The sequence below is a fragment of the Saccostrea cucullata genome, unplaced genomic scaffold (genome assembly GCF_032062105.1).
Source record: "Saccostrea cucullata isolate Sc308-1 unplaced genomic scaffold, CSIRO_AGI_Scuc_v1 ctg3502, whole genome shotgun sequence".
NCBI lineage: Eukaryota > Metazoa > Mollusca > Bivalvia > Ostreida > Ostreidae > Saccostrea > Saccostrea cuccullata.
Window position 1 is genome coordinate 70,739 of NW_026926190.1, and position 25,937 is coordinate 96,675.

Genomic DNA, 25,937 nt, shown 5'->3' on the forward strand with positions numbered 1-25,937 from the left:
GATAAAACATGGAGATAAAAAAGTATTAAAAAATCGATGACAAAATTTTTAAACTATGTTCTTTTTCTACGAAAAACAATTTGCTGTCGCCTGATATACAGAACTCGCATGGTACATGAATTGATTTCTCCCTTTTAATGGTAAACAAGTGCAAGATTTTATCTTATTGTTTTAAATGAATTGAAAGGAAATGTTTATGAAGATATTTTTTAAATTAAATTTATACGAATGCATTTCCTCAAGCTGTGCAGCAATCATGATTGACATCAATTTTTTTAAAAAAACAAAATTGATGTTTTTATATTTCATGCTACGCATTGAGATATCTTTGTTTCATTTACAAAAACATTCATTTAATGTGTTCTAGTCTATTAAAAGTTCACAACCTATGGATTTGAAGCCTAAAAACTACGTTCTATGCAATTTTGGTGTAAGGCCACCTTAAAAAATTGTTCGCTTGCCCTCTCCCGACCGACTGACTGATAATGGCTGGATTCAAACATTTTTCTTTACATTCCAGGACACAATATTCTTTTTTTCTTTTCATTCCTTTTATCCTTTAAACAGCTATGTTGAAATTTTCTGAAAAAAAATGTCCCCCACCTATTTACTCAGCAACTAATTTCCCCCTTAGCTCAAGTCGGAAGACGGCAAACAAATGGCACATATGACAAGAAATTGAGTGATACGGTGGGTCGCTTTTGCGATTTTGACTTTATTATCTTTAAAATCCATTTATATTATGAAACTGCTTAAAGTTTATCCATAACTGCATAAGTGGTTCAGTAAGTAATTAATAGAGCAAATGAAATGTAATGTTGTGAAAACAATGCAGGACTAAACTTTAGAAAAATCTACGAAATATCTGAGGCAAAATAAAATTTTATTGTTTCCTAACCAGCGAAGAAAAGAATCTTTTAATAGAAGATTTTTAATTTAACCATTTTTTAAAAACTTTTATAATACTTTTGTGCTTTTTTAGATATGAAAATTAAAAAAGCTGTAAACAGACGAAAAAATATTCACAAAAATATCAAATAAGAATACAAATAAAGATAAGACCAGATCCAAAAGAAAATAGTCATATTAAGCAACATTTACGTAAATATTGAGTCGTAGGACGTTGCATTTGCATGTTTACAATTACAATCGTCTCAAAGATGCGTCTTTAAAACAAAAGATATGATTCTTTAGAGAACAATGAAATATAACTATTCCAAATGAGTAAAGGTACCCCATATAGTAAGTAAATCTGTTTACTTTACTATTGTTTTAATTTGAATTTAAAACTATGTATCTCTTAACTTTTGTTTTGAATTTACAAAAAAATGTATGAAGGAATTTGAGTTTCTCGTCACTTTTAAATGACACTTTATTGCAAATAACATGAATAAGATATATATCAATTTTCGTTTTAATAAACCTACTTTGTGGATTTAAACAAAATTAAAGACATTCCGAGGTCTTACGAATAAATAGAGCGCAAGTCCGTCAATTATATCTAAGGTTAAATTTTCATATCGGCCTAATTTCACAAAACTATCACAAAATCTTCAAAAAACAAAACAAAACAAAACAAAACAAAAAAAAACAAAACCCCGAATGATTTAATTAGCATATTAACGTTACGACATCTCTCAATGTCATTTCACTATACTATGTTTTAAACAGCTTAAGGCAAACTATAAGAATTTCCTCTTGCTATATTGTTAAAAAAAAATGCTTCATCGTAGTATGGTTTTATTTTATGTAAAAGTGTACCATTAAGATATCTTTCTAAATTTTGGGCTCGGAAATAAAATCTGACCATTGTAACTGAGATAGGGGTAGCGGGTGGTGGGTGGGGTGGGGTGCTGAGTTATGACGCAAAATGTTATAACAACGCAAATGCAATAAAACCAGGATAATTGAATTTTGCGTTATTACATTTTGCGTCGAAATCAACACAGAATGTAATAACGCAAAAGGTAACAGTGCATTTTTGGAATTATTACATATTGCGTTATTACATTTTTCTTCGAGAACAAAGCAAAATGTAATAATGCAATATGAAATAATACGATTTTTGGATTATTACATTTTGCGTCGAGATTGAGTAAAAGGCAAAATATATTAAATCATATTTTTTTTTTGTCAGCCAGGTTGAGTATAATTTTCAACTGGGTTGTGGAAGAAGAAAAATGAAAAGAATATTAAAACAGAAGGAAACATTACACAGTCATATGCTTACTTTTGAAATAGATCGGATTTTATAATCAGTTGATTTCATTTGAAACATGTATTTAAATCAGTTTAGATAAATATTCAAAGCATAGGTGTTGCAAATTAGAAACGTGCTTGCTGGGAGGGGTTTTTGTTGTTGTTTAGGGTGTTGTCCAATGTGCATTTGCTTTTTGATTGATAAATGCAATAAATCTAAAAAGAACAATCTATTAATTTTTACTTACAAGTGTAAATTTATAGCGGGAAGGGGTTTATTGACAATTATGAATCCATACTGTTTTGAAAACTCTCTCTCTCTCTCCAGTAATGAAATGTATTGTTTCTGATGCCCCTCCTTGCATTCACAGATACACACACTTTTAATTTGTTAACCAATGTGCACATCATGCACAAATGTGAACATGCATATCAAGAGCTTTTAATGGACCTATGGACAATCTTTGGTCAAAAATGTTATTGGTTAAATATTTAATAAGACATAAATTTATAAAAAGGCATGCCAATCAAAGTTGAATTAATGTTTTATAAATAGAGTGTATCCAATAAAAATGTCAGAAACAGAGTTCGATAAAAAGACACATTTAAATTTAGTGATATCTGTAAAAGCCGTAATTTTGGCCTCATTTTCATAGTTCTAACTATTTTTTTAAGTGAATTTTCCTGCGTTAATACGCTTAAATCAATTTTATGATGTTTTGTGTTTAACACAACCCGAAAAAATTAATTAGATTTTGTTTTATTACAAATTGATTTATCACATTTTGCGTTGTCTTCACCTAATTATAATTACACAATTAATAAGCCTTCTGAAGAACTGTCAAGAAATATACAGTAATCCGATTTTTTCTTTTTTTAAATAAATGTTTTCATTTAAATGGAACACAGAGTATATGTAGCATAGAACTCTACTGCTCAAGACTTTGAAAATTGTGGACTAAGAATGATCTGCATAAAAATTTTACTTACTAACAAAAAGAAACTTACTTTGTTCCGTACAATACCCAATTCCTAAAGTTTGTGAACTTGAAAACTATTATTATTCATGATTATTATCCACTAGTTGTCTTCGGTTTATTGCATACATTAAATCTTGAATTTTTTATCAATGTATGAACTGTTTTCCGTAATTAGACCATATTATAGTAATATATTGTATTGAAATCGTGACTGTTAACAACCCAAAACAAAATAAGGCTTAATAAAGTTCATGTTAGTAGAATAAAAATGTGCATTTAAAAAGTTTTCTAACAAAGGAACTTGTTGAAAAGAATTTTGAAAGATTCATAATATACAATGTATTATACATTATATGTTATAGTTCCTTTATATTTTAAAGCATAACAAATTGTGAAGAATAAACATAAAATGATAGTTTTAAGAATGAAAAATATCAGTAAAAACAATTAACGTATATTCAAATTTTTAATTATTTGTAAATACGACGAAGTGAAAATCCTCAAAGGGAATAAAATTGGAAACATTAGATAGAAGTGTAAACCAGAATTAAAGTCATTCCATTTCAGCTTATTTATGTGAAATAAGGATACTCAGCTAAGACGCATATGGTTCTAGTAGAAAACAATTCACAGTTGTTTTTTTTTAGCACAAACACCAACAGTTTTTGTGTGGGCTGAAGGATGTTATTATGTTGTATATTTCCTGTAATATTCATCCAAAAACAATGTCACATTTTCATGTGTGACTTTTGTGCTCTGTAAAGAGTTGATCCAAAGTAATATCATAAAGTTCGATAGTATCTTTGATATACCGGTATAAGTCACTAACCTTGTTTAAAAACTAATTGAAAGCCTTTATCGACATTTTAATGTAACAAAGGCATTAAAAAAGTATATTAATGTAGATAAATGAAATTGGTGTATTTTTTTTGGAAACCATGCTTTCCTTTGAACACGCATTAAAAAAAAATATCTTTTAATACAATGTCGATGGTATCATAACAGTTGACATGCTTGAAGGGACCTTAAAGAATTTACTTTTAATAAGAAAACGATGCATTGTTAGAACGCAAAAAGTAATGACATATAAAAATGAGATAAACTCCGATTATTAAAGACGATGAAGACAAATAGAAGTGCATGTGTGTGTCTGGCTACATGTAGGAGAATCAGGGATATAGGAGGGGGAGGTTGGGTTGGGGGTTACTCCGTATACTGATCGTTATATTTATATGCGCGTACAGAAATTATTCATTTCATTATCGGAGGGAGAGAAAATTTTATTTTTGCTGGTCTGCAATTCACATGATCTGTATAATATCTTGGGCTTTATCTAAAGTTTATAAGTTTATTTGTAAAGAAATCCCCTCCCTGCTATATTTAGACCTGCGAGTAATACATAGTAAGATTTTCTTAATCCCTCCCCCCTTTTTTTAAAATTCTTTATTTAATACAAAATGTTTCATCATTAAATATTTAACAGTTTTACAGATTGTTTTTTTTTCATTTAAGAAAGAAAGAGAGAGAACTGGCATGTATTTTTCTTTATTTCATGTACCCTGATCGACGAAATTGCATTAACCTCACCCCTGAACACTCACTTTTCTAATTTGAAACACCTATTTTTTCAATATCAACTTATTTCAAACGGCTCATAAAATCAATGTGACGAAATCCATTTTCATGTAATAATACTGTGATAATAGGTATATATTTAGTTTTCCTTTTGTTTTATTTCCTTTCCGTTTACTTTCTTAATCCACTACTCAATATTATTAACCTGACTGACAAAAAAGTGTTATAGAATTTTGCGTCATTGCATTTTGCTTAATCGTTTGATGCAAAATGTAAAATTCCAAAAATCGTGTCATTACATTTTGCATTGATTTTGACGCAAAATGTACACTGAAATAACACAAAATGTTAAAGTTCTTCAAAAGTCAGGGGGTTTTTTTATCTTGCATTTTTCCATTCTGCGTTGAATCGAGCGCAAAATTTAATAATGCGAAATGCATTGTTCCTGGTTTATAATATTTTGTGTTGCTATTACATTTTTACTTTGTAACAATGCATTTAAGTCTACGAGTGAAGCAAAGACATATAAAAAGATCAAAGGTTCTTTTAAAAGGACAGGACCCCCACCCCCTTCAATAAAGACCCTTGGCCTGTTTTACTTTTTTCTCATACACTGTCCATGGATGGTGACACATCTGTGATATAATCTATATCATGAATTCGGAAAATTGGCTTTATTAAATAGCAAAATTTTTTGAAAATTACTAAATAATTTTTTTATAGATTTAGCATCTGCTTCTGAATTCTTAAGGAAAAAAACTTGCAGCAAGTGTCTTTAAATAAATTGAAAAAAATGAAAGTCAACAGTCTGAATGATGAAACATTTTAATATTAAGCATTTGCTTCACAAAATTATCACAGACTTCAAGAAGTTGATCAAAGATATATAACAACAAATATAACAATTACAGAAACAAATGGCATTGTTGTATGTATAGATTAAATCAGAACAATTAAGAATTCCTGAGATCTATAATATCAGGAAAACAAATTATATCACAGAAAATCAGTATCACATCTTAATAATTGAACATCACAGATATTTGAATTTTTTTCCCCAAACACTCTGACTGTACTCTTTCAACTTTAAGGATTGCATGAATATAAATTAAAACAATGCTTAGTCCTCAAATCCAAAAATCGAATCCACCTCAAACCAAGAATCTTCCGTCCTCTTCAGTTTGGACAGCTTTGAGTTGCTCTTTTGATTCTTCAATCTCTCCTTTGGAGAAGTCAAGAAGAATTTACCTGGAGGCTTTGTAGGAGCTTTTCGAATATTCTGTGACTTTTCTGATTGGGGTTCCTAAAATTTTAATGCTCAATTTTGGACAACTGTACTTTTATTCTATGTTCTATTATAATATTAAAAATTAATGTTATTCTTTATTTCATTACTTTAAACATTTCTTATTCACTTATACAAGTTGATAAAATAAATACAGATCTAGAGGTAGAGTTAGGCCATTTTTTTTACCTTATTGACTTCCTGAGTGGTTCTCTGGGGCTTCGCTTCTTGTTTTCTTCTTGTCTGTGTAAAACAAAACAAAGAATATTTACCATTGAGGGTGAAGTTACATGGTTTCTTGTCTGGTACATTATTTTCACGATTTTTTGAAAAGAGAAATTTTGTTATTTGGCTTCTCTTTCAGAGACTTAAAACAGTGTTTTTACACTGTACATTTAGCATTCTTTAAAATATTCTTTTCTTACTCAGATTCAGGTGGAATGTGGTTAGTTTAGATTTTGTTTTATCATTGTAATCAAAGCTGTGATCTTAAAATTTTTTCTCTTTGGTTCTTATTATCTCCAAGAAACACTTTAAATAAAAGTCATTGCATTTTAGACCAAAGTTTACATAATTATACGTAATAACAAAGAATAATTATAATAAGACTGCTACCCCAGGATTTATTTTAGAATATAAAAATCTAAGACAAAACATATTTTGAAAGGAATTTTTTAATTAAACTATCGTGATTAAGCCACATACTTGGTTTAGCGTGGAAGGAGCTCTGGACACCCTATTCAGCTGTAACTGTTTTGGAGTTCTCGTCTCCTCTTCCTCCTCACTGTCATAGGTCAAACTTCTATCTGGTGTTTTTACTTTCGGAGATGGTTTCAGCAGTAGTGGTGTTCTCTTTGGTGTTGTTGTTTTCAGACGACTCTCAATTTCATCCATCTGAAAAAAAAACAAACATTTGAATATTGGCAAATCTATACTTTAAACATTAAAGTTCCACAAAGGGCAATCTATAGGATGAATCTATCCTGTTCAGCTCATTTACTGAATGTTTGCTGGGATGTGCCTGAATCGCAGAGCTCTATCATTAATAACATGTTGAAACCTTTCAGTGAAGATTCAGTTGACTGTTTTGCACAGTTTCATTATCTGACACCATGAAAAACTTATTCAAGTACATGTACTGTTAAACACTGATTTCATTTGTCTGCCTTTGCATTTCAACTTTGAGAAAAAAAATAAGGATTAACATTTTGTTACTGAAATGAAATTACCTCCACTTCCATCATTTCAGATGAGGAGGAGTCAGATCTTTCTTCCTCATCATCTGAAGCAAACACTACTCTTCTCTTTTTAACAATGGAGTTTCCGCTTTCCTTCAGAATGCTTCGCTGTGGAGTTTTCAGCACAGATGAAATAGGAGTGACTGCCTTGTTAGCATTTGGGCTTGGTCTTTTTAATACATTTTCCTTCTTCTGAATGGGGGTATACTTTGGTGTAGTGTGCTAAATGGGTAAAATTAAATGTAAAATTATCCCAGTGTTGGATTAAGCAATAAATTAATCTTTGACTTCAAGATTACTGTACTTCAGACGTTCAGCTCTAAGAACTAAATGTAACATTCAAGTGGTTTTATCCCTGACTTTTTACCTCTTTACTAAGTGGGGGAACTTTAGGTGTCATTCTTGTTTTGTTGTTGAGTTTACTTGAACCTCTGTCTTCCTCTGATATATCCTGTATCTTTGGTGTCATTAGAACATTCTCTTTTACGCTCTGATTAATATTTGCCTTTTTCTTTAGTTTTAATGATGTATTGCACTCTCTCTTTTCTACTTTCAAGTCATTCATCTTGGTCATTAGTTCCTGAATCTCTGATTCCTGTAAATTGTTCACATTTATATTCACAAGTGTTTAGAAATTACACAAGATTATTAATTCAATTTTTAAAAATTCATCGAACTGAAAATAACTATAAAGAAAAACACACAAAGACATTACCTTATCATTTAAGTCATTCTCATATCTCCTGATTTTTTCCTTGTACTCTTTGTTTTCCTTCTCAACATTACTCTGCACAATAAAGGTCATAAGCATTCATTAATGAAAAATACAAATATACACTGTGTAGAAATAATCCTCCCTTAAAAATGTTAACATGCATTTAATCATTCTGTTATATCTATTTAGAAAAAAAAAATTACCATATCCTCTTCATATGATTTTAATTTGCTCTTCACTGCATCTACTTCAGCTTGGTATTTTGAAACCAGTTCATCTTTCTGTGAGATGGAAATGATAAATATATCACGTCTTTTGATTCCATTGCGATATCATCCTGTCAAATCTCAACTAATGATATGAATAAAATTTAATAAAATTTTATTTAAAGTATGCAATTTGCATCAGTAAATACCTCTTTGATGCTTTCTTCAAATTCTGCAGCTCTAGTCTGTAGGTCTTCATTTTCACTTTGTAATTCTTTCTTTAAGGAGAAAAAAAGGAAGCTACTTAAAAAGGCTGCATGCTATGATTTCATGTCTTTCACACTACTAGCAATATGCTAGGACTTGAATATAGTACTTGACTAGTCACTGGTGTTTAAAAAATAGGGCAAATGCAGCAGCATGAGTATACAGCAGCCTAAATCTGCATGTATGCACCATTATTGCTATATATATATATATTTTAATATGAAAAAATCCCTCAAAAAATCAAACAAATGTTTCTTTACACTCACCACTTTTTCATTAGAATCAGCCAAGAGATTCTGGACCTGATCTACTTCACTTTGTAGCTCCTGTATGTGAGCATTTGTCTATTATAAATATACAAAAAAGCAAATTCAATATATTTTATAATACAATATTTTGTAAAGTACAGTTATGTCTACATATTATACCCTATAATATGGAGGTAGATATACAGTGTATGAGATAACAATTCACCTCTGATTTTGAGAGATCCTTGCTTCGACTGATTTCTTTCTTCAGTTTCTCTATTTCCTTGTCTTTGTCTCCGACAAGCTTAGCATTTGTCTGGTGAAACTTCTCCATTGTGGTCATAAGCTCTTGTACCTCATGTTCACATCTTTTCTCTGTTGTTTCTTTTTGCTTTACAATATCATCATACTGTTTCTTCATATCCTGAACCTAGACAATTGACAAAAAATTTAAATTGATGAATAATTAAAGAAAAGTAATGCAAAATTCTTTTCTGTCAGAAGCATTTTTATGATTTTTGCACAATAATTTTGCAAGTGCAAGGATGTGCATCTCAACCCAATACTAAAATTAATTACTTTTTTTACTCTTTGATTTAATACCAATGCTCAGATAAATTTTTAAAACTGAACAGATTTGACTTAAATATCATGTGCATGTAACCTTAATTCATTGCTTGAAGTCCAAGATTTTACCTCAGATTTAGCTTCTTCACACAAGTTCTTCTCTTTCTCCACACTAGCCATTAATTCCTCACACACAGACTGCAGCTCCTGTAGTTCTTGGTGACTCTTCTCCTTCTCTCCCAGCAGTTCTTCCATTTCTCTGTCCTTTGTATCAGCAGCTTTAGTCTGTGCAGTCAGTTTGGACTTAAGACTTCTGATCTAATATTTTAAAAGTAATGAGAATTTATGTAAATTGATCTTAACTGTTCTGCTTCACATTTCAGTGTTAACTTGTTCTTATGGACATACAGTTGTACCAAAATTTCTAGAAATATTCAAGAGTATTTTGATACAAGTAGTTTGAACTTTACAAAATTTAATATATCATGTCAATTGATGAAGAATTTCATGCCTCCTTCTCTAGTTCCTTTGAATGCTTATTCTTAGCAGACAGATCTTCTTTTAAACTTTTCATTTTCACAGCCAGTTTGTCTGTCTCTTTAGTCATACATTCTAATTCACCATTGAAATTCCGATCCTATTAAAACAATTAAATTCCGAATGATCACTCAAGAAATGTCTACAAACAAATATGTATGTGTACTAAATTTACTAGAGCACAAGTCTAAAACAAAGAATATTTTCAAATTCAAAAAAAAGCAATATTTTGCTTTTGCAATGGAGTTAGAGGGGATATTGTAATGCAGTAGTTGTGTGTGTGTGTGTTTGTTTGTGGGTTTGTTATGTGTCCTGTATGAAACAATAATGTCATAATTTGCATCAGGATCTTTGTCGAATGCTGCCTTGCATTGTAGATACACTCCTTGCAAGGGGATGCTCTGCCTTGCTGTGCCCTTGTTAGTATCACTGAATAATTTAATAATTTGCCAAAATAATTGTCCTTCCAAAGTTGAAGCATTTTATTTTAAAATATAGCTGTATTAGTGTTGACAATCTGAACATTCACTGAGTTAACTCATTTTGTTTAATATACATTTTTTACTTACCTATTCCTTGGTAAACACATTCGATGTACACCATGTAAAAAAAAATACCTGTTCTTCCTTCTCAGATTTCAACATTTCATTTTCTTCTAATGCTTCTTCTAGTTCTTTCTGAATATTTTCAAGTTTTTCTCTATAAAATAAAAATATGCAAACAAACAAATTCAAAAGCAAGCAAAAAAGTGTTTACATGATTCTGCTGCAATTGAGCAAAATTGTCTTTATTTGGTGGTCTCATTTCACTAAATATGCTATTCAAATTAGATAAACAGATGTAGAATTAAATTGGTACAAGTATTTCTCCAATACAGTTTTCACCACTTACTCATATTCTTTTTCAACAATTTTCAGTTTGTTTATTTGATTCTGTAAGCCTTCCTCCCTCTTTGATAGAGTCTGTATTTAGCATAAAAATAGATTCTATTATACAGAGTCATTTACATGTATATTATACATAATTTTAGGCACTGGAAGTGTTTTTTATGCTTAGTGTGCTGCAATATAATCACTCTTTTTCTTTCTTTCCCTTATTATTTTTTTTGTCAATGATTTCAGTTTGAAGGCATTGATTTTATTTTCTGCACCTACCTTGATTTCCTTTTGTAATTTATTAATGTCAGCTTTGAATTGATCGATTTCACTGTTCAGATTTTTAATCAACTCCTCATCCTCCTTGACTTTAATTTGTAGCTGCTCAATGTTTTGTCTGAAAATATATATTTTTTGTTTTATCACTACACCATCTATAATTCCATGTAGTCAATAACTATAAGGTGTAATGAAACATTTAAGAAACTTGAAAATGTTTCTTTAATTCAGTTAAACTATGGTAAAAATTATGTACATACACTCAGTCAAACCTTATTCTCTCCAAATTGATGGGACTAATGAAAAACTTAAATGTGTATATACCCAAGTATGCCAGATATCAAGGGTAAAATACTTAAAGATTAAAGTACGATTGGAAATTGATACAATTTGTTTATCAATAAAAGTTACGAAAATACTGTAAATTACACCATTAAATTTAAACGCGTTACAAAGTTATCAAATTATAATTATATATCCTGCAAGGAAAGAAAAACAGCTATTTTTGAGATATCAGTATTCAAGATACTTAAGTTTAACTGTATATAGAACAAATCATCTTATATAGAATTGTTCTTTTTTAAAGGGAATACCTTTCGTTAATGAGCTGTTGAGAAACATTTTCCAGTTCTTCAGACTGTGCTGAACAAAAATCCATCTTTTCTGCAAATGACTTCTTTATTTCTTGAAATTTTGCCTAGATAAAAAAAAAATCTTGCGTGTATATTTGTGCATAGCCACAACTCTTTAAAACTTTTAGAGTATGTTCACTTAAATTGAAACATATAAGAGAATAACTTATGAAATTTTACTCTAAAGACTTAATTAAAAGATGCATGCATGGTTATAAATAAACACCATGTGAAAACAAGTGTTGGCTACTGTAAAGGAAATGTCTGAACATTATGTAAAAAAAAATCATGAAATTCTACAAATTTCTGTACATGAATTTTTTTCTACTTAAACAAGGCTATGATCTATATTTTGTCCTTATAACAACAGAGAATAAATTAAGTTTTTCAATTCAACATTCTGGTCAAACAAGTTTGCAAACTTGTCAAATGATGTACACATGCTGACCCAATCTTTGAACTCGGTGGACTAGCTAATATTGATTACATCTAATGATTGATATGCCCAGGCCTGATTCCATTCTTACTTGTTTTTATCAGTAGTGTATTTAATTCCCTTCAATCAAGTTTATGATGATAGAGAAAATTAAAGCAGCCCATACCTCCCTTGCAAGTACTTCTTTGTTTAATTCACTGAGTTCTTCTTTGACTTTCTTGTTTTCTTCTAGAACAACTTCCAGATGATTACTAAGACTTTGCAACTCAGTCTAAATTTAAACAAAAATCAAACAAACTTATATGTATTGTTCAATTGAGATCATTATCCATGCAATCAGGTTTGGCAATGATAAAAGCATGTAGTAACACAGCATGATTAAATTTTAAAAACATTATTTTTTCACTAGGACCAATAAGTTTTGAAGTATAATTCTTACAGTGAATTTTTGCAGCATAAATTGTCATTCATTTCTAGTAGTACATACTGTATAGTACATATTTGTTATAGTGGAACAAAACATAAAACAACTCATAATGTTTCCTTGTATCAAAATTATTATATCATATTAAAAAAAATAAACTTAACAAAATTAAATGATTACATACATGTATAAAACGTATCTTCAAGGACATGATCAGAAATACATTTTAAAATGCAAGCCTTTTTTTAAGGGTTAGTATTTCTTAGAGAAAATGTTTAATAGTTTATACCTTGTGGTCCAAGTTTTCATCCTTATACTTTGACAGCTCTGTACTTAATCCTGCCATCGTAGCCTCTAAATTTGTTTTTTCAACTAAAATTTGCTCCCTTTCATGAAGAATGATGGCCTTTTAATTAATAACAATAAATAAATAAATTAGAATAATTATACACAGAAGGACCATTGTTTGAGAACAGTCATCTAGGGCTTATTACTGTAATGAAGTTGACCACCACAATTTTGCGGCACCTACAATTATTTTCACAAAATAGTGAAATTAAATTATTTGCAATCTTTTGAATTCAATTCTCACCTTTTCTTCATTTAGTCCATGAACTTTCCTTTCCATCTCACTTTTCTCCATCATCAAAATATCTAAGAATAAAAAAAAACGATTAAATATGTGCATGTAGGGGTTCATTATACAAAAAGAACTTAACACTTAAACCCAAAACTTAAGTCAATTGTAAAATCTTGCAAAATTTATGATTTATATGTTAAAAATTCCCTGCACGAAATTATTTCAACTTATTTTAAAATCAATGTAACATTGAAAGTTATTTGTAAAATTGGATTTTGGTCTTTATACAGACTTATAATGGTCTAATTAATAAGTTCTTATTGGGGTCAAATTTTCAAGGTTTGAGGAAATTATTGATTTGTAGAGATTTGATTTCGTGGTTGGAAAATACATAGTAACGCATAGGAAATTTTACATTTCCTAGGACATGGTCATAAATTGGTTGGTCTCTCCTCGAAAATTAAATCCCCATAAAGTAATGATTTCTAAGCAAAAGAAAACATAGTTTACTGAAAATAGTTTGATTTATCATGTGGTGTTGACAGGTGAATAGACAGACAATGTTTCCTGCATTTTCATCACTAAATTTAGTGAAGCTTGGGATATAACTCTAGCATCGTTCTTTATGAAGTTTGCTGAGGTAAAAAGCATACTCGATTATGAGTTAATACATACCTTTTGCGCTTTTCAAGTCCTCAACTATGTGTTCCATTTTTTGCAGTGCTGTTTCAAGTTCAGACACTCTGTGTTAAAATAATGTATTTATACATACAGATTTTGTATTTACATACAGATTTTTAAAGTACAAATACTCAAAAAAATTTAAACAAATATTTTTTTTTTTTCTGTTACTACATGTATCTCTGTTATAATCAAAGTTTTATTCATTCATTTATATTTCTTGGTTGTAATTAAAGCACAATATATCAATTTTGACTAATTACCTTGACTTCTCATTACCAAGTGTACAGTTCAAATTTTCAAGGTGACCTCTGAGACTATTGACTTCCTCAGTATAAGAAGATCTGTTGGTTTCAAATTCTGCCTTCAGTAGCAAATGGTCATTCTGGCTTTCCTCTAATGAATTGCTTGTCTTGGTAAGTTTCTCCTCCAATTTCCCATAGTCATCCTGTGCACAAAAGAAAATAAATAATAAAAAAGTTCACTTTTAAAAAGAATCCTCAAAATATTATCATACATTTGTATAAAGTTAAAGACTGCAGCAGTGAAGTGGAATTATTTCACTGCATGAACTTGTGTATTTATAAAAATTAACCAATCTGAATCAATTTTCATTATTGAAGTAAATTAACCATTATTTTCTTCAGTTTCTCTTCAGATTCTGTCAGACAGGTTTGCTTCTGCTTCAAGTCACTCTGTAAATTCCCAATCTCACTTTGCAGCTCATCTGAGATTAGAAAAAATATATACAAACCTTAGAGCCTGAAAGCTAAATGTGATGTATCTTTAGCATTGCACAAAAAGAAAATACAAACATGTTGCAATCTATTAATTGCCAATTTTGCATAAAATATATCATAAGTTTTTATCTAGTTAACTATATTTTCACATAACAAAATTGTTTTACTCAAAAAACTTCCGATTAAAAAAACAAGAGGCCCAGGGGCCACAGCGCTCACCTGAGCACATCGGGCTTTAATTTAACCCCCCCCCCCATTCATCATTTGAACAAACTATAATCTACACTACCTGAGGATGATTCCATATAAATATCACTAATCATAGCTTTGAAGTACTTGAAAAAAATTTTTTTAAAGGTTTCCCTATATATTCCTATGTAAAACTTGGGTCCGCGATTTTGGCCCCACCCTAGCCCCGGGGGTCATGATTTGAACAAACTTGAATCTAAACTACCTGAGGATGATTCCACATGAGTTTCATCTTTCCTGGCTCAGTGGTTCTGGAGAAGAAGATTTTTAAATATTTTTCCTATATATTCCTATGTTAAACTTCGGTCGGCCATTTTGGCCCCACCCTAGCCCCAGGGATCATGATTTGAACAAATTTGAATCTACACTACCTGAGGATGATTCCACATGAGTTTCATCTTTCATGGCCCAGTGGTTCTGGAGAAGAAGATTTTTAAAGATTTTTCCTATATATTCCTATGTAAAACTTGGGTCGGCCATTTTGGCCCCACCCTAGCCCCGGGGGTCATGATTTGAACAAATTTGAATCTACACTACCTGAGGATGATTCCACATGAGTTTCATCTTTCCTGGCTCAGTGGTTCTGGAGAAGAAGATTTTTAAATATTTTTCCTATATATTCCTATGTTAAACTTCGGTCGGCCATTTTGGCCCCACCCTAGCCCCGGGGGTCATGATTTGAACAAATTTGAATCTACACTACCTGAGGATGATTCCACATGAGTTTCATCTTTCCTGGCCCAGTGGTTCTGGAGAAGAAGATTTTTAAATATTTTTCTCGCATAATCACCAGTGTAAGATTGACTTGTCCGGTGTGAGACAGCAGTGTGAGATTTTTCTGTCTTACACTGTGTATTACTACGCCACGAAGCCAATAATTACCTGAGATATTCAAAAGTAGGTCATCGTGACGAGAACGTAAACATTCCGTCATTATATAAAGAAATTGTAACAATGTAAAAAAATATAACACATAATTAAACTGTTGTCATTTAACTTATTAATATAAACTTATTTTCATTCAAAATATTGTCGTATTTTCACTTTTTTAATGGCACTATTTTTAGATCGCGGAATGATTCTTCTTTTACGCTGTCAGATAGATAAGTTTTTTATTCCCAGTTTTTATCTTTCTGATTAATTTACACGGACTGAAAATTATTTTATCAGTTTACACTACGTGTAAACCATTTTCAGGTACGTTCTCTCCGATGGTGTATTCAGATTTTTAATTAGATGGAAAATTAAAAATATTTTTTTAGCCCCATCATGGCGACGTCATTGACAGGCCGTTACTTTGGATAAAATAATGCGAGAAAAATAATCATTCATTACATACTCGTGTGGGAATAGTGAAATTCCACCTCGGGGCCAAGATTCACGGTCTAGGACTCGGCAAAGCCTCGTCCTAGACTGTGAATCTTGTCCCCTCGGTGGAATTTCACTATCCCACACTCGTAGTAATGAATGATTCTATTATTCCTATATATTCCTTTGTTAAACTTCGGTCAGCCATTTTGGCCCCACCCTAGCCCCAGGGGTCATGATTTGAACAAATTTGAATCTACACTACCTGAGGATGATTCCACATGAGTTTCATCTTTCCTGGCCCAGTGGTTCTGGAGAAGAAGATTTTTCCTATATATTCCTATGTAAAACTTCGGTCGGCCATTTTGGCCCCACCCTAGCCCCAGGGGTCATGATTTGAACAAACTGGAATCTACACTACCTGAGGATGATTCCACATGAGTTCCATCTTTCCTGGCCCAGTGGTTCTTAAGAAGAAGATTTTTTAAAAATGCCATTAATTTCTCTCTAATTCATAATTATCTCCCCTTGGAAAAGGGCGTAGCCCTTTATTTGAACAAACTTGAATCCCCTTCACCCAAGGATACTTTGTGCCAAGTTTGATTGAAATTGGCCCAGCGGTTCTTGAGAAGAAGTCGAAAATGTGAAAAGTTTACAACGACGACAACAACAACGACAACGACTACAACGACGACAGACAACGGACAAATTTTGATCAGAAAAGCTCACTTGAGCCTTCGGCTCAGGTGAGCTAAAAATCAGATGCTTATCAATAATTAAGAATTAATCTGACCCACTGTTGCTTTAATCTCTTTTAGAGGATACCTATAACAGAGTTCATCTTGTGTATTTCATCCTCATTCTTGCAGAGTTCAGCCCTAACATCTCGAATCTCTAGGTCTTTCTCATCACACAATTTCTCCAAATCATTCAACTGCATAATAGATAAAACAGTGCATTAATTCTTTTCATAAATTGAAAAAATACATAAATATTTTCTATGCTTTGTGTGTTTCTCTCTAGCAAACAGTATTGATGTATAAGCCCATAATTACAGTGGACCCTCATTTATCCGGACACTCTGGTTCCCAGTCAATTTGTCCGGATATGTGAAGCATCCGGATATCTGAAGCACCAGTTAAACAAGACAAAATAACTTTTAAAAATTTCGTTCCGATGAAAAATCGTCCGGATACTGAAGCATCCGGATATCTGGCGTCCGGATATCTGAGGGTTCACTGTATATGCAATTATTAAAAACAAGAGGCCCATGGGCCACATCGTACACCTGATTAACTTTGGTGATGCAGTTTTTTTACCAGATTTCCCCTATTTTAAATCTATAGTGTGCCACCCCCTCATCTTGATTTTGATAATTAAGAATCTACACTACCCCAGGATGCTTCCATATAAATGTAAGTTTTTATAGCCCAGTGGTTCTTGAGAATAAGATTTTTAAATATCAAAAACTTCCCTATTTTTGCCCTGCCATACCCCCTGGGGGATCATGATTTTCACAATTTAGAATCTACACTATCCAAAAATGCTTCTATATAAGTGTCAGCTTTTATAGTTCAGTGGTTCTTGTGAAGAAGATTTTTTAAAGGTTCTTTTTCCTGAATATTTCAATGTAAAATTTTGATTCCCCTTTTGTGGCCCCACCCTATCCCTGGGGGTCATGATTTTTATAATTTAATTAAAATCCACACTACTCAGGATACTCCCACATAAATTTCAGCTTTAATGGCCCAGTGGTTCTTGAGAAGATTTTTAAAGTTTTTTTCTATGTAAAACTTGGATTCCCTATTGTTGCCCCGCCCTACCCCTGGGGATCATGGTTCACAAAATTTAGAATCTACACTACCATAGGATGCTTCCACGAAAGTTTAAGCTTTTATGGCCCAGTGGTTCTTGAGGATACATGTAAGATTTTTTAATGACCCCACCCTATTTTTGTCTTTTCTTGATTATCTCCCCTTTGGAAGGTATCTTGGCCCTTAAATTCATTTTAACAATTAAAACTCCCCATCACCCAAGTATACTTTGTACCAAGTTTGGTTAAAATTGGCCAAGTGGTTCTTGAGAAGAAGTTGAACATGAGAAAAGTTTACAAACTGACGGACGGACAGAGGGATAGATGCCGGATGATCAGAAAAGCTCACTTGAGTTTTCAGCTCAGGTGAACTAAAAATGTCAAGATTCATAGATCAAATAAATTTGCTTACAGTAGTTTTCATTTCTTCCTTGTGATTTTTCAGTTCTTTTTGCAGTTCCTCGCCTTTCTTTAATTCTGCTGTCACTTCATAAATTGGCAATGAAAATTAAATAAATAATTTGGAATTTTTACAAGTACCGGTAATCATAAAAATCTCAACTGTCCATAGAATTGTTTCCTGTCAATTTTATGCAGTACACATATCTGTGCAGTCAATAGACCTTTATTGAGCAACCCATCTAAGGAAATGCTATATTCATTGCTATATATTTGCATGAATATTTAGTTAAACTTTGTAAATAGGGCATTTACAACTTACATTTTTCCGTCAAATCTTCCTTCTCTTTCTTTGATGTTATATCAAGACTTGTAAACTTTTCTGATAACTCCTACAAAATGAAATAAGTGGATTAAAAATATTGAAAAAATCATCACACTCAATTGAAATTTAAGTGCCAGCATTAAAATTAGGGGAGGTCAACATTACCGCTATACTGCCAAAAATTTCAAGTCATTATCGCTACATTTTTTCATATTTTCGACCGATCATTACCGCTACATTTTTCCGGCCAAAAACAACTCTTTACCGCTACATATTGAATCAGCCCAAAACAACTCATTACCGCTACATATCGATTTAGCCAGGTATGGTTCGGTACATGAGTTCAACAGAATTCACTCAGATCCCCACTGAGAACTGCTGATAACGAATAGCATCATCACTTGCCGATTTGTGGACGGTGAATTACAGGAGGGGGTTTTAACCAGTATACTGCTAATGTTACTGACGGGTATGAGTCAGGTGTTTGTCGGGTATTTGAAATTTTTTAAAAAAATGCAAAGAAAACCTTGTACGTCATTGGGAGAAGTTAGTTTTGATGTGGTACAAGAGAAGGAGAAAAATTGACCAGGATTTAGAAAACAACAATATGTCAGCAAATGGCTTTCAAGGCTTTAGCGATAGTGTAAAAACATTTGACAAAACTTAAAATTTTATCTATGAACAGTGCTTGAGTTTAATTTTTTTGTGTGTATTATGACATAAAATTAATTTTAATGATAAAAATACATCCTGCTTAAAGTCCTACTTTCACCTCCCCGTGGTGAGCAGGGGAAATGGGTCTTATGCATTTATAGGTTGTACTGTACATATCTGGCTGGCTAACGAAAGAGGCAATCACTTTTATATGTAGCGGTAATGTAACGTTTTTTGTAGCGGTAATGACTATGTAGCGGTAATGAAAATTTTGAAAATGTAGCGGTAATGATACGCACCCAAAATTAGGCCATTTCATGAAGTAATCTAAATCAGCCCCTGGATATTAATTTAAATAATCTGACTCACATAATTAAGAATTAATTGCTTCAAAAATGAACCAAAATCTATTTCTCATACCTCAAACTGCTTAACATGTTGTTTCTCAATATATTTCAGCTCGGTGCGCTCTGTTTCACCTTTAAAATGAAAAGAAAATGCAAATGATATAGCTACATGTATACTGCATTTAATATTTTGATGTTTTTTTTTAATTTGCAACAGTAATTGATAAATGGCTATTCATTCATTTGCAATGGATTCCTAAACAATCATGCATCTACTGTGTCATCATGTCCTTTCTATTAATGGTCTTAAAAACATACATTTTTGCAGTCTTTCCTCTGTATCAGCAGAGTGGTCTTTCAAAAGATTACACATGTCTCTTGTAGCATTTATTCTGAAATTGATACAATGGATAAAATGATGCATCACATAATGTTACATAATTATATGTATACATTATGAAATAATAACATTTACACTTAAAGTAAAACCCATTCTAGAATGCACATACATATATATGTTACAATGTACATATTATACTTATACGTGCTTTAATTTTAAAGGAACTGAATTCAAATATTGATTAAGTTTATATTAATTATAATTACATGTACTACATAATTTATCATTGGCCAAGAAAGTACTCCCTTTCATGCTTTAAATACCTATGAAGAATTTCCTCCCTGCTGGTTATCTCTTCTTGAAGACGCAGACTGAGGCTTTCATTTTGAAGCTGTGCAGAAGGAAAGATCACAAGATAAATATTTAATGTGATAATATTGTATGATAATTTTGTATGATAATTTTAACATAAATATGTACAAAGCATCAATATATTTTCTAATACATGTACAAACACATTTTTCAAAAAAAGTTTTAATTTTAGTACCTGAAGCTCAAGAATAGATTTCCTCAGGCTTTCAATGGTGTGAGTAGATTCTTTTATTTTCTTGTCCTTTAGAAATAAGAAAATGAAAAGTTAATCAAATTTGGAAGTATGTGTATTTAGAAAGAACAGATCGATTTAAAGATGCTCATAACTTTCAATCACTCCAACACTAAATTGAATGATCTGGAAAAAAATTGTTTTAAAAAAATAGTCTGAGATCTTGCCTAGAGTTGCATTAAACGAATCAAAGTGATTTTTCTAAAAAAAATAAATATACTAAATTTTGAAAAATTTGAACACAGCTTAATTGTCATCTTATAAGTAACTGATTGTGACAGTAAAATTAGATAAGATTTAGAACCTATGCAGACAATTATATATTACCTTTTGCTTGATTTCGATTTCAGTTTGGACTTTCCATTTCCTAATACGATCTGCCTCATGCTGCAGTTTCACATGTAAAGAAGATATTCTCTCATTGCCTTGGGTCTGTTCTTGTTGTTGTGAAATAACTTGGTTTTGTTCATTCTCTGAAAGCAGGAATGCAAAATATATTTACTTATAATGTATTTAAAATGTATGCAGGGCCCGGCAAATAATTTGATATTATATACCCAATGTGTATGACGTCAAATTTTTGTACTGACTTTCCGAATCACCACACTGTGGTTTTTGGAATCCATATCACATAGAAACATACCCTTTTCTCAAACTGATTTCAGCTGTAGTTCACAATGTATGTCAGACTCAGCATCCAAAGCTATAGTCTGGAAGAGTCCATCAATACTAGATAAACCAATGCAAATTTGGTTAAAGTATAACATGGCAAAGATACACTCATCTGGAAAATGTAAGGTCACATTTAGCATCCAAAGCAAGTTCTGTAGTGTCCATCCCTAGATGCATCATCGGGATGCCAGTTTGGTTCAGTGATCTGAAAACTTTAACCTGATGACTCGTCTGGAAAACATTAATCTGGAGAAGTCTGGTGGTGTCCATCCTTAACGCATCATCCATGAAAGTTTGGGCAAGGTATTAGGACCTGCATGCTCTTAAAATTTTTAACGGTATGTCAAAACTAAAATGCTGACAGGGTATAGCATTTTATCCTGCCTCTGATAAAAATCTAGAAATTTCATTGGCTGAGAGCGATACTGTATTAAACGATGTTATGCTGTCTATATACCCACCACATAACATTAATTGCTAATGTGCCCCCTCGGCGTTACCTACCCACCATATATTAAAATTAACTAACCACATATCATCAATAAACTGCTTTCACATGACCCACATAAAGCTTCATAACTGACGTCACAAAGCGTCAGACAACAACAATGGATGCGGAACGATTTGCTTCCCTCAGTATATATCAATACTATAAACATGATAAATATCTAGTCTTTTAGAGAAACATCGGCAGGATAAATTCGTTATGTAGACACTTAGAGGTGTAATACAGAAATATGTGGGGGCCTTGAAAAAATCCATATTGGACACGGCTTACTCCTTGCCCAAAATGGATTTTTTCAAGGACCCCACATATATCCGTATTATACCTCCAAGTGTCTATACATAACTAATAATATCAAGCTCCTCTCGGCATTGCCGAGGTGAGCTACAAATTACACATTATTTCACTACACTGACTCCTAATCAACAAACTCAGTATCATGCATATGAACATATATAATGACTTAAATTTCAACTTTTTTCAACGACAAGTACAGTTAATTTGATGATAGACAGTTATATTTACCATATTGTCAAGCTACAACAAAGTAGCTACAATAGTGTAGTCCCCCCCCCCTCCTTCTCTGTTTATGGGGGAGGGGGATATCAGATTTTTTTTAAAATTGGAGAGAGCTGCACAATTATTGGCACATTATTGCAGCTGTAACAAAAACATTAGTTGCACAGCCTTACATCTGCCATTCATATTCATTTGTTATCAGTAATCCTTAGAAACAAATTTTCATTTCATTAATCTTTTCAATTTTGAAAAAAATTCCCTTTTTTAATTTTTTGTAGCCCCATGCATGCATTTAAGCCTCAGATCTAAGCTTTCAGTACCGGTAATTCTGGAGAATTAGTAAGGCTACTACTAGTTATTACTGTTGAACCCCGTAAGAAATATAAAATAATTCATATTATACATATAAACAATGTACCTCTTGCTTTACTGGTCTGAAATTGTGCAGAGTTTTGCTGGAATTTTGGCCGTACTTGCATCTGAGGTGCCGAGGAACATGATGAAGTCTTTAAAAAATTAAATTCCCACAATATTAATAATTATAATTTTACAAAAACTGAATAGTACATTTCAATACTGCAAAACAATGTATATATATATCAGTATAGAATATGCCCAGAATGAATCTCATCTTTAACAGGTTGGGAACACATCCCCTTTAGCGAGATTATCTCGCTAAAGCGCGATTATTCCTCTTTAGCGGAAGAAAAAACATTACCATATACGGTAATTTTGTTGTTTTCGTTATAAAATAATCAAAAATCTCGTGCGTATTGAAAATCCGGGAGAAAGCTGCATTGAAGTGTGATTTTACTACAAAAAACTGATATTACTGGCTAGAAATTTAAGACAATCACTGCTGCGTGTGATTATAAGAGGCTGAAATTCACGTGAAAATCGTGCCTTTTTTAGCGAAGGTTTCAAGATTTACAGCCATATATGTTTTTAAAGCATTTAAAATATGTATAGATATCTAAATTACATTCGTTAGGGTCTTAGTTTTCCATTCTTGTAAAAAAATTAAAAATAACGCTCTTCGGAAACCCATGATATTTGCTTAAATATTTGATCTTTGGTTGACGCTAAGAAGTACGGTAGCACAAGAGGGTTGTAAAGTTTGTGGAAAAGTAATGATTTTTTTTAAAAAAAAGTATAAATTGAGATATGTACAGAATAGTGATAAACTATTAATTTAATAGAATATTGAAAAGCAAATTAATAAAAAAAAAAAGGTAAAGATCAAATATATATCAAGTATACTACGTCAATATCGGTTATATAGACGCAATATAAATATATTGAGTCTTTATAACCGATATTGACGTACTAGTATAAATGTTGATACATGGTAAACGTAAATTCAGGAAATCATGATTCAACAGCGTTGGAAGCAAATTGGTAAAAGGGGGGGGGGGCTAATTCAAAGATAAAAAAATCAACTTGAAAAAAAAACTTGACAAAAAAGAGGATAATTTGACCATTGACTGTTTTTCATTTACCACTTACCCTTCTTTTCATTAATACTGAAATGTACCTGTGGAAAGTGAAACAACATGTTACCTTGAATTACTTTTCATAACTATACAAAATTAGAGAACACAAAAATGCGAAATTGCATTGTTAAAATTACTGCTTTTAACGTGCTGTTATAATTTACAGAAGTATGCCTTAGGTATTCGTACTTTAATGAAATAAATTCTTATGTTTAATTTACCGGTGGCGATGAACAGTTCCTCATTTGAGGACCCTTTAATTGCGTTGGAAACATATGTTGGGATCCTGCATATGTTGATGTGTAAATTTTAATAGGGAATCAGATACTTTCCAAAACAAAGGCTACATGAAAGAAGACAGACCAGGTGGCATTTTTTATTTTAAGGGGGGGGGGGGGGGCTTCTGAAAAATTTGCCCCAAAAATTTCAATAAAATAAAAAAAAGCTAAAAGTGTAACGTTAGATTGTTTATTGTTAAAAGCGGAGTCAGCAAAATTTCAGCCGTATTTTGGCGGCGGATGCATACTGCTATTAGGTATGCTTTATCTTGAAAGAATATCTACGAACACTGCATGGAATACTTCGAATTTTACATTTTATTATGCCTTGTAATTGTTTTTTTGAGTTAATAAGAGATGCTATTGTCACCTTTTTATATAAGCGATGATCTACCGTTTATGAATAGCTTCCTTATTATATTTAGAAGCTTCTTTAATTGATCACCGATAAGACTCTTTCAGTTAAAATGGTTGTTATTTGAAAATGGTTAAACGTCGATAGCTTTTACCACGCCTGATTAAAATCTTGGTATATTATACATTTAAAGAAATCTAGTCGCACAACCTACCTACAGTATTTTTTCCTAGTACCCCCCCCCCCACCTGACCGTCCATCTACATCTCCATTTTTAGCCGTCTAAAATAACACGTTTCTAATTTAACTTGCAAAGTTTGAGACAGTGCAATAGTATAGGGTAAAATAATTTTTAGGGTTGATTAATTTATGTAGGACAAGAATTCAAAACAGACATTGAACGTTTATCTTTTTTTATTTCACGGGTAAACTATACAGAAGCATTAATATAATCTGTTAGAAGATCCTGGAAACTGACAAATGTAGCGAAGAACCAATGAGGGCGCTTCTTACAGTAATAAGGTGGGGCTTAATATCAGTCAATCAGGCGATTTGAGAATCTATGTCCACCAAACAGACTTCGTGTCGAGATCGCCATGCCCTACGGAAAGTCCAAATTAAGTGACGGACTCCATCACTTCATCATTCTGTATACAACCCCGCTTTTCAAGCAGGCGTACTAAAAAAAATAATAAGGTAAACGTACAATTACAATAACCGTATAACCGGAGTAAGTTTATTTGTACTGATAATTATCACATGTGGGCCTCCGTAGGAAGGCTACGCTATTGTTCACAAACTTATTTTGATTTCCATGATTTGCAGCAGTAGAGGCAATATTTTGAAGCAAATTTATTGAGATGAGACAATAAATATTTATCGAATGGGTTGACTTGCTTCCGGATTTTCCTTTTTCAGAAGTTAACACGATTACAGTTTGAATCGGAGTACAAATCTCGATTTTCCGAGATGTATTTTCTCCCGCTAGAGAGGGATAATCGCGCTTTAGTGAGATGATCTCGTTAAAGGGGATTTGTTCCCAACCTGTTTAATGCTGTCAGATTAACTAATTTGTCAGTCAAGAACTATTAGAGATGGACCATGGTATAGACAAAGTTATTGACGGTATAAATATGATTTTACCTCATAATGGTTATTCGTATTTATATTCTGTTCACTGAATGATAACGGTTTAAAAAAGGGTTGCTGCTTTTCTCTCATCTGTTGCATTTTGACTGCTGTGCAATGATCTTTCACTTCATAAAGGATTTTCTGACTTGTGTTAAAAATATAAAACTGGAGAAAAAGAAAAAATATCACAGTAAATATTATAAACCATAGTGAGTGCGTTCAAATCTTACTTAGATATCGAAATACACATGAAAGTGAAGCACTGGTTGTAAATAATCACATCTCACCTCCCATCGTCTGCTAATTAGCTTTCGGAAGATCTCGTGCTGCGTCCCGAAAGTCTACAGAGCAGTCTAAAAGTAGTTAGGCGTAAGCGTTCCTCCTGTATATTAGCTTTTTTTCTATATAATTATTTGAAATTCTAAATTCTTGAAAACTTTCAATGATTTTAATTTAATTTAAAACCTTAAGTCTTCAAAAC

The 25,937-nt window shown here is 32.0% G+C and overlaps 1 protein-coding gene across 1 annotated transcript; it reads right to left on the reverse strand.

Moving 5' to 3' along the window:
* Positions 1 to 5,600: 5,600 nt before the first annotated feature.
* LOC134271030 (synaptonemal complex protein 1-like) lies at positions 5,601 to 25,774 on the reverse strand. The gene is made up of 33 exons (XM_062753295.1): positions 25,744 to 25,774; positions 25,469 to 25,621; positions 22,618 to 22,705; positions 20,831 to 20,976; positions 20,447 to 20,512; positions 20,223 to 20,290; positions 19,878 to 19,951; positions 19,633 to 19,691; positions 18,556 to 18,625; positions 18,247 to 18,320; positions 16,847 to 16,955; positions 14,357 to 14,451; positions 13,988 to 14,172; positions 13,719 to 13,786; positions 13,056 to 13,117; positions 12,753 to 12,869; positions 12,206 to 12,310; positions 11,565 to 11,668; positions 10,972 to 11,089; positions 10,709 to 10,779; positions 10,435 to 10,516; positions 9,792 to 9,917; positions 9,410 to 9,598; positions 8,940 to 9,143; positions 8,732 to 8,809; positions 8,408 to 8,476; positions 8,196 to 8,273; positions 7,993 to 8,064; positions 7,645 to 7,872; positions 7,269 to 7,499; positions 6,745 to 6,933; positions 6,229 to 6,282; positions 5,601 to 6,057 (listed from the first exon to the last, which is right to left on the reverse strand). Exons 2-33 carry the CDS (start codon positions 25,553 to 25,555, stop codon positions 5,875 to 5,877), a joined length of 3,549 nt encoding a protein of 1,182 aa, XP_062609279.1. The 5' UTR covers positions 25,556 to 25,621; positions 25,744 to 25,774; the 3' UTR covers positions 5,601 to 5,874.
* Between the last annotated feature and the right edge of the window lie 163 nt (positions 25,775 to 25,937).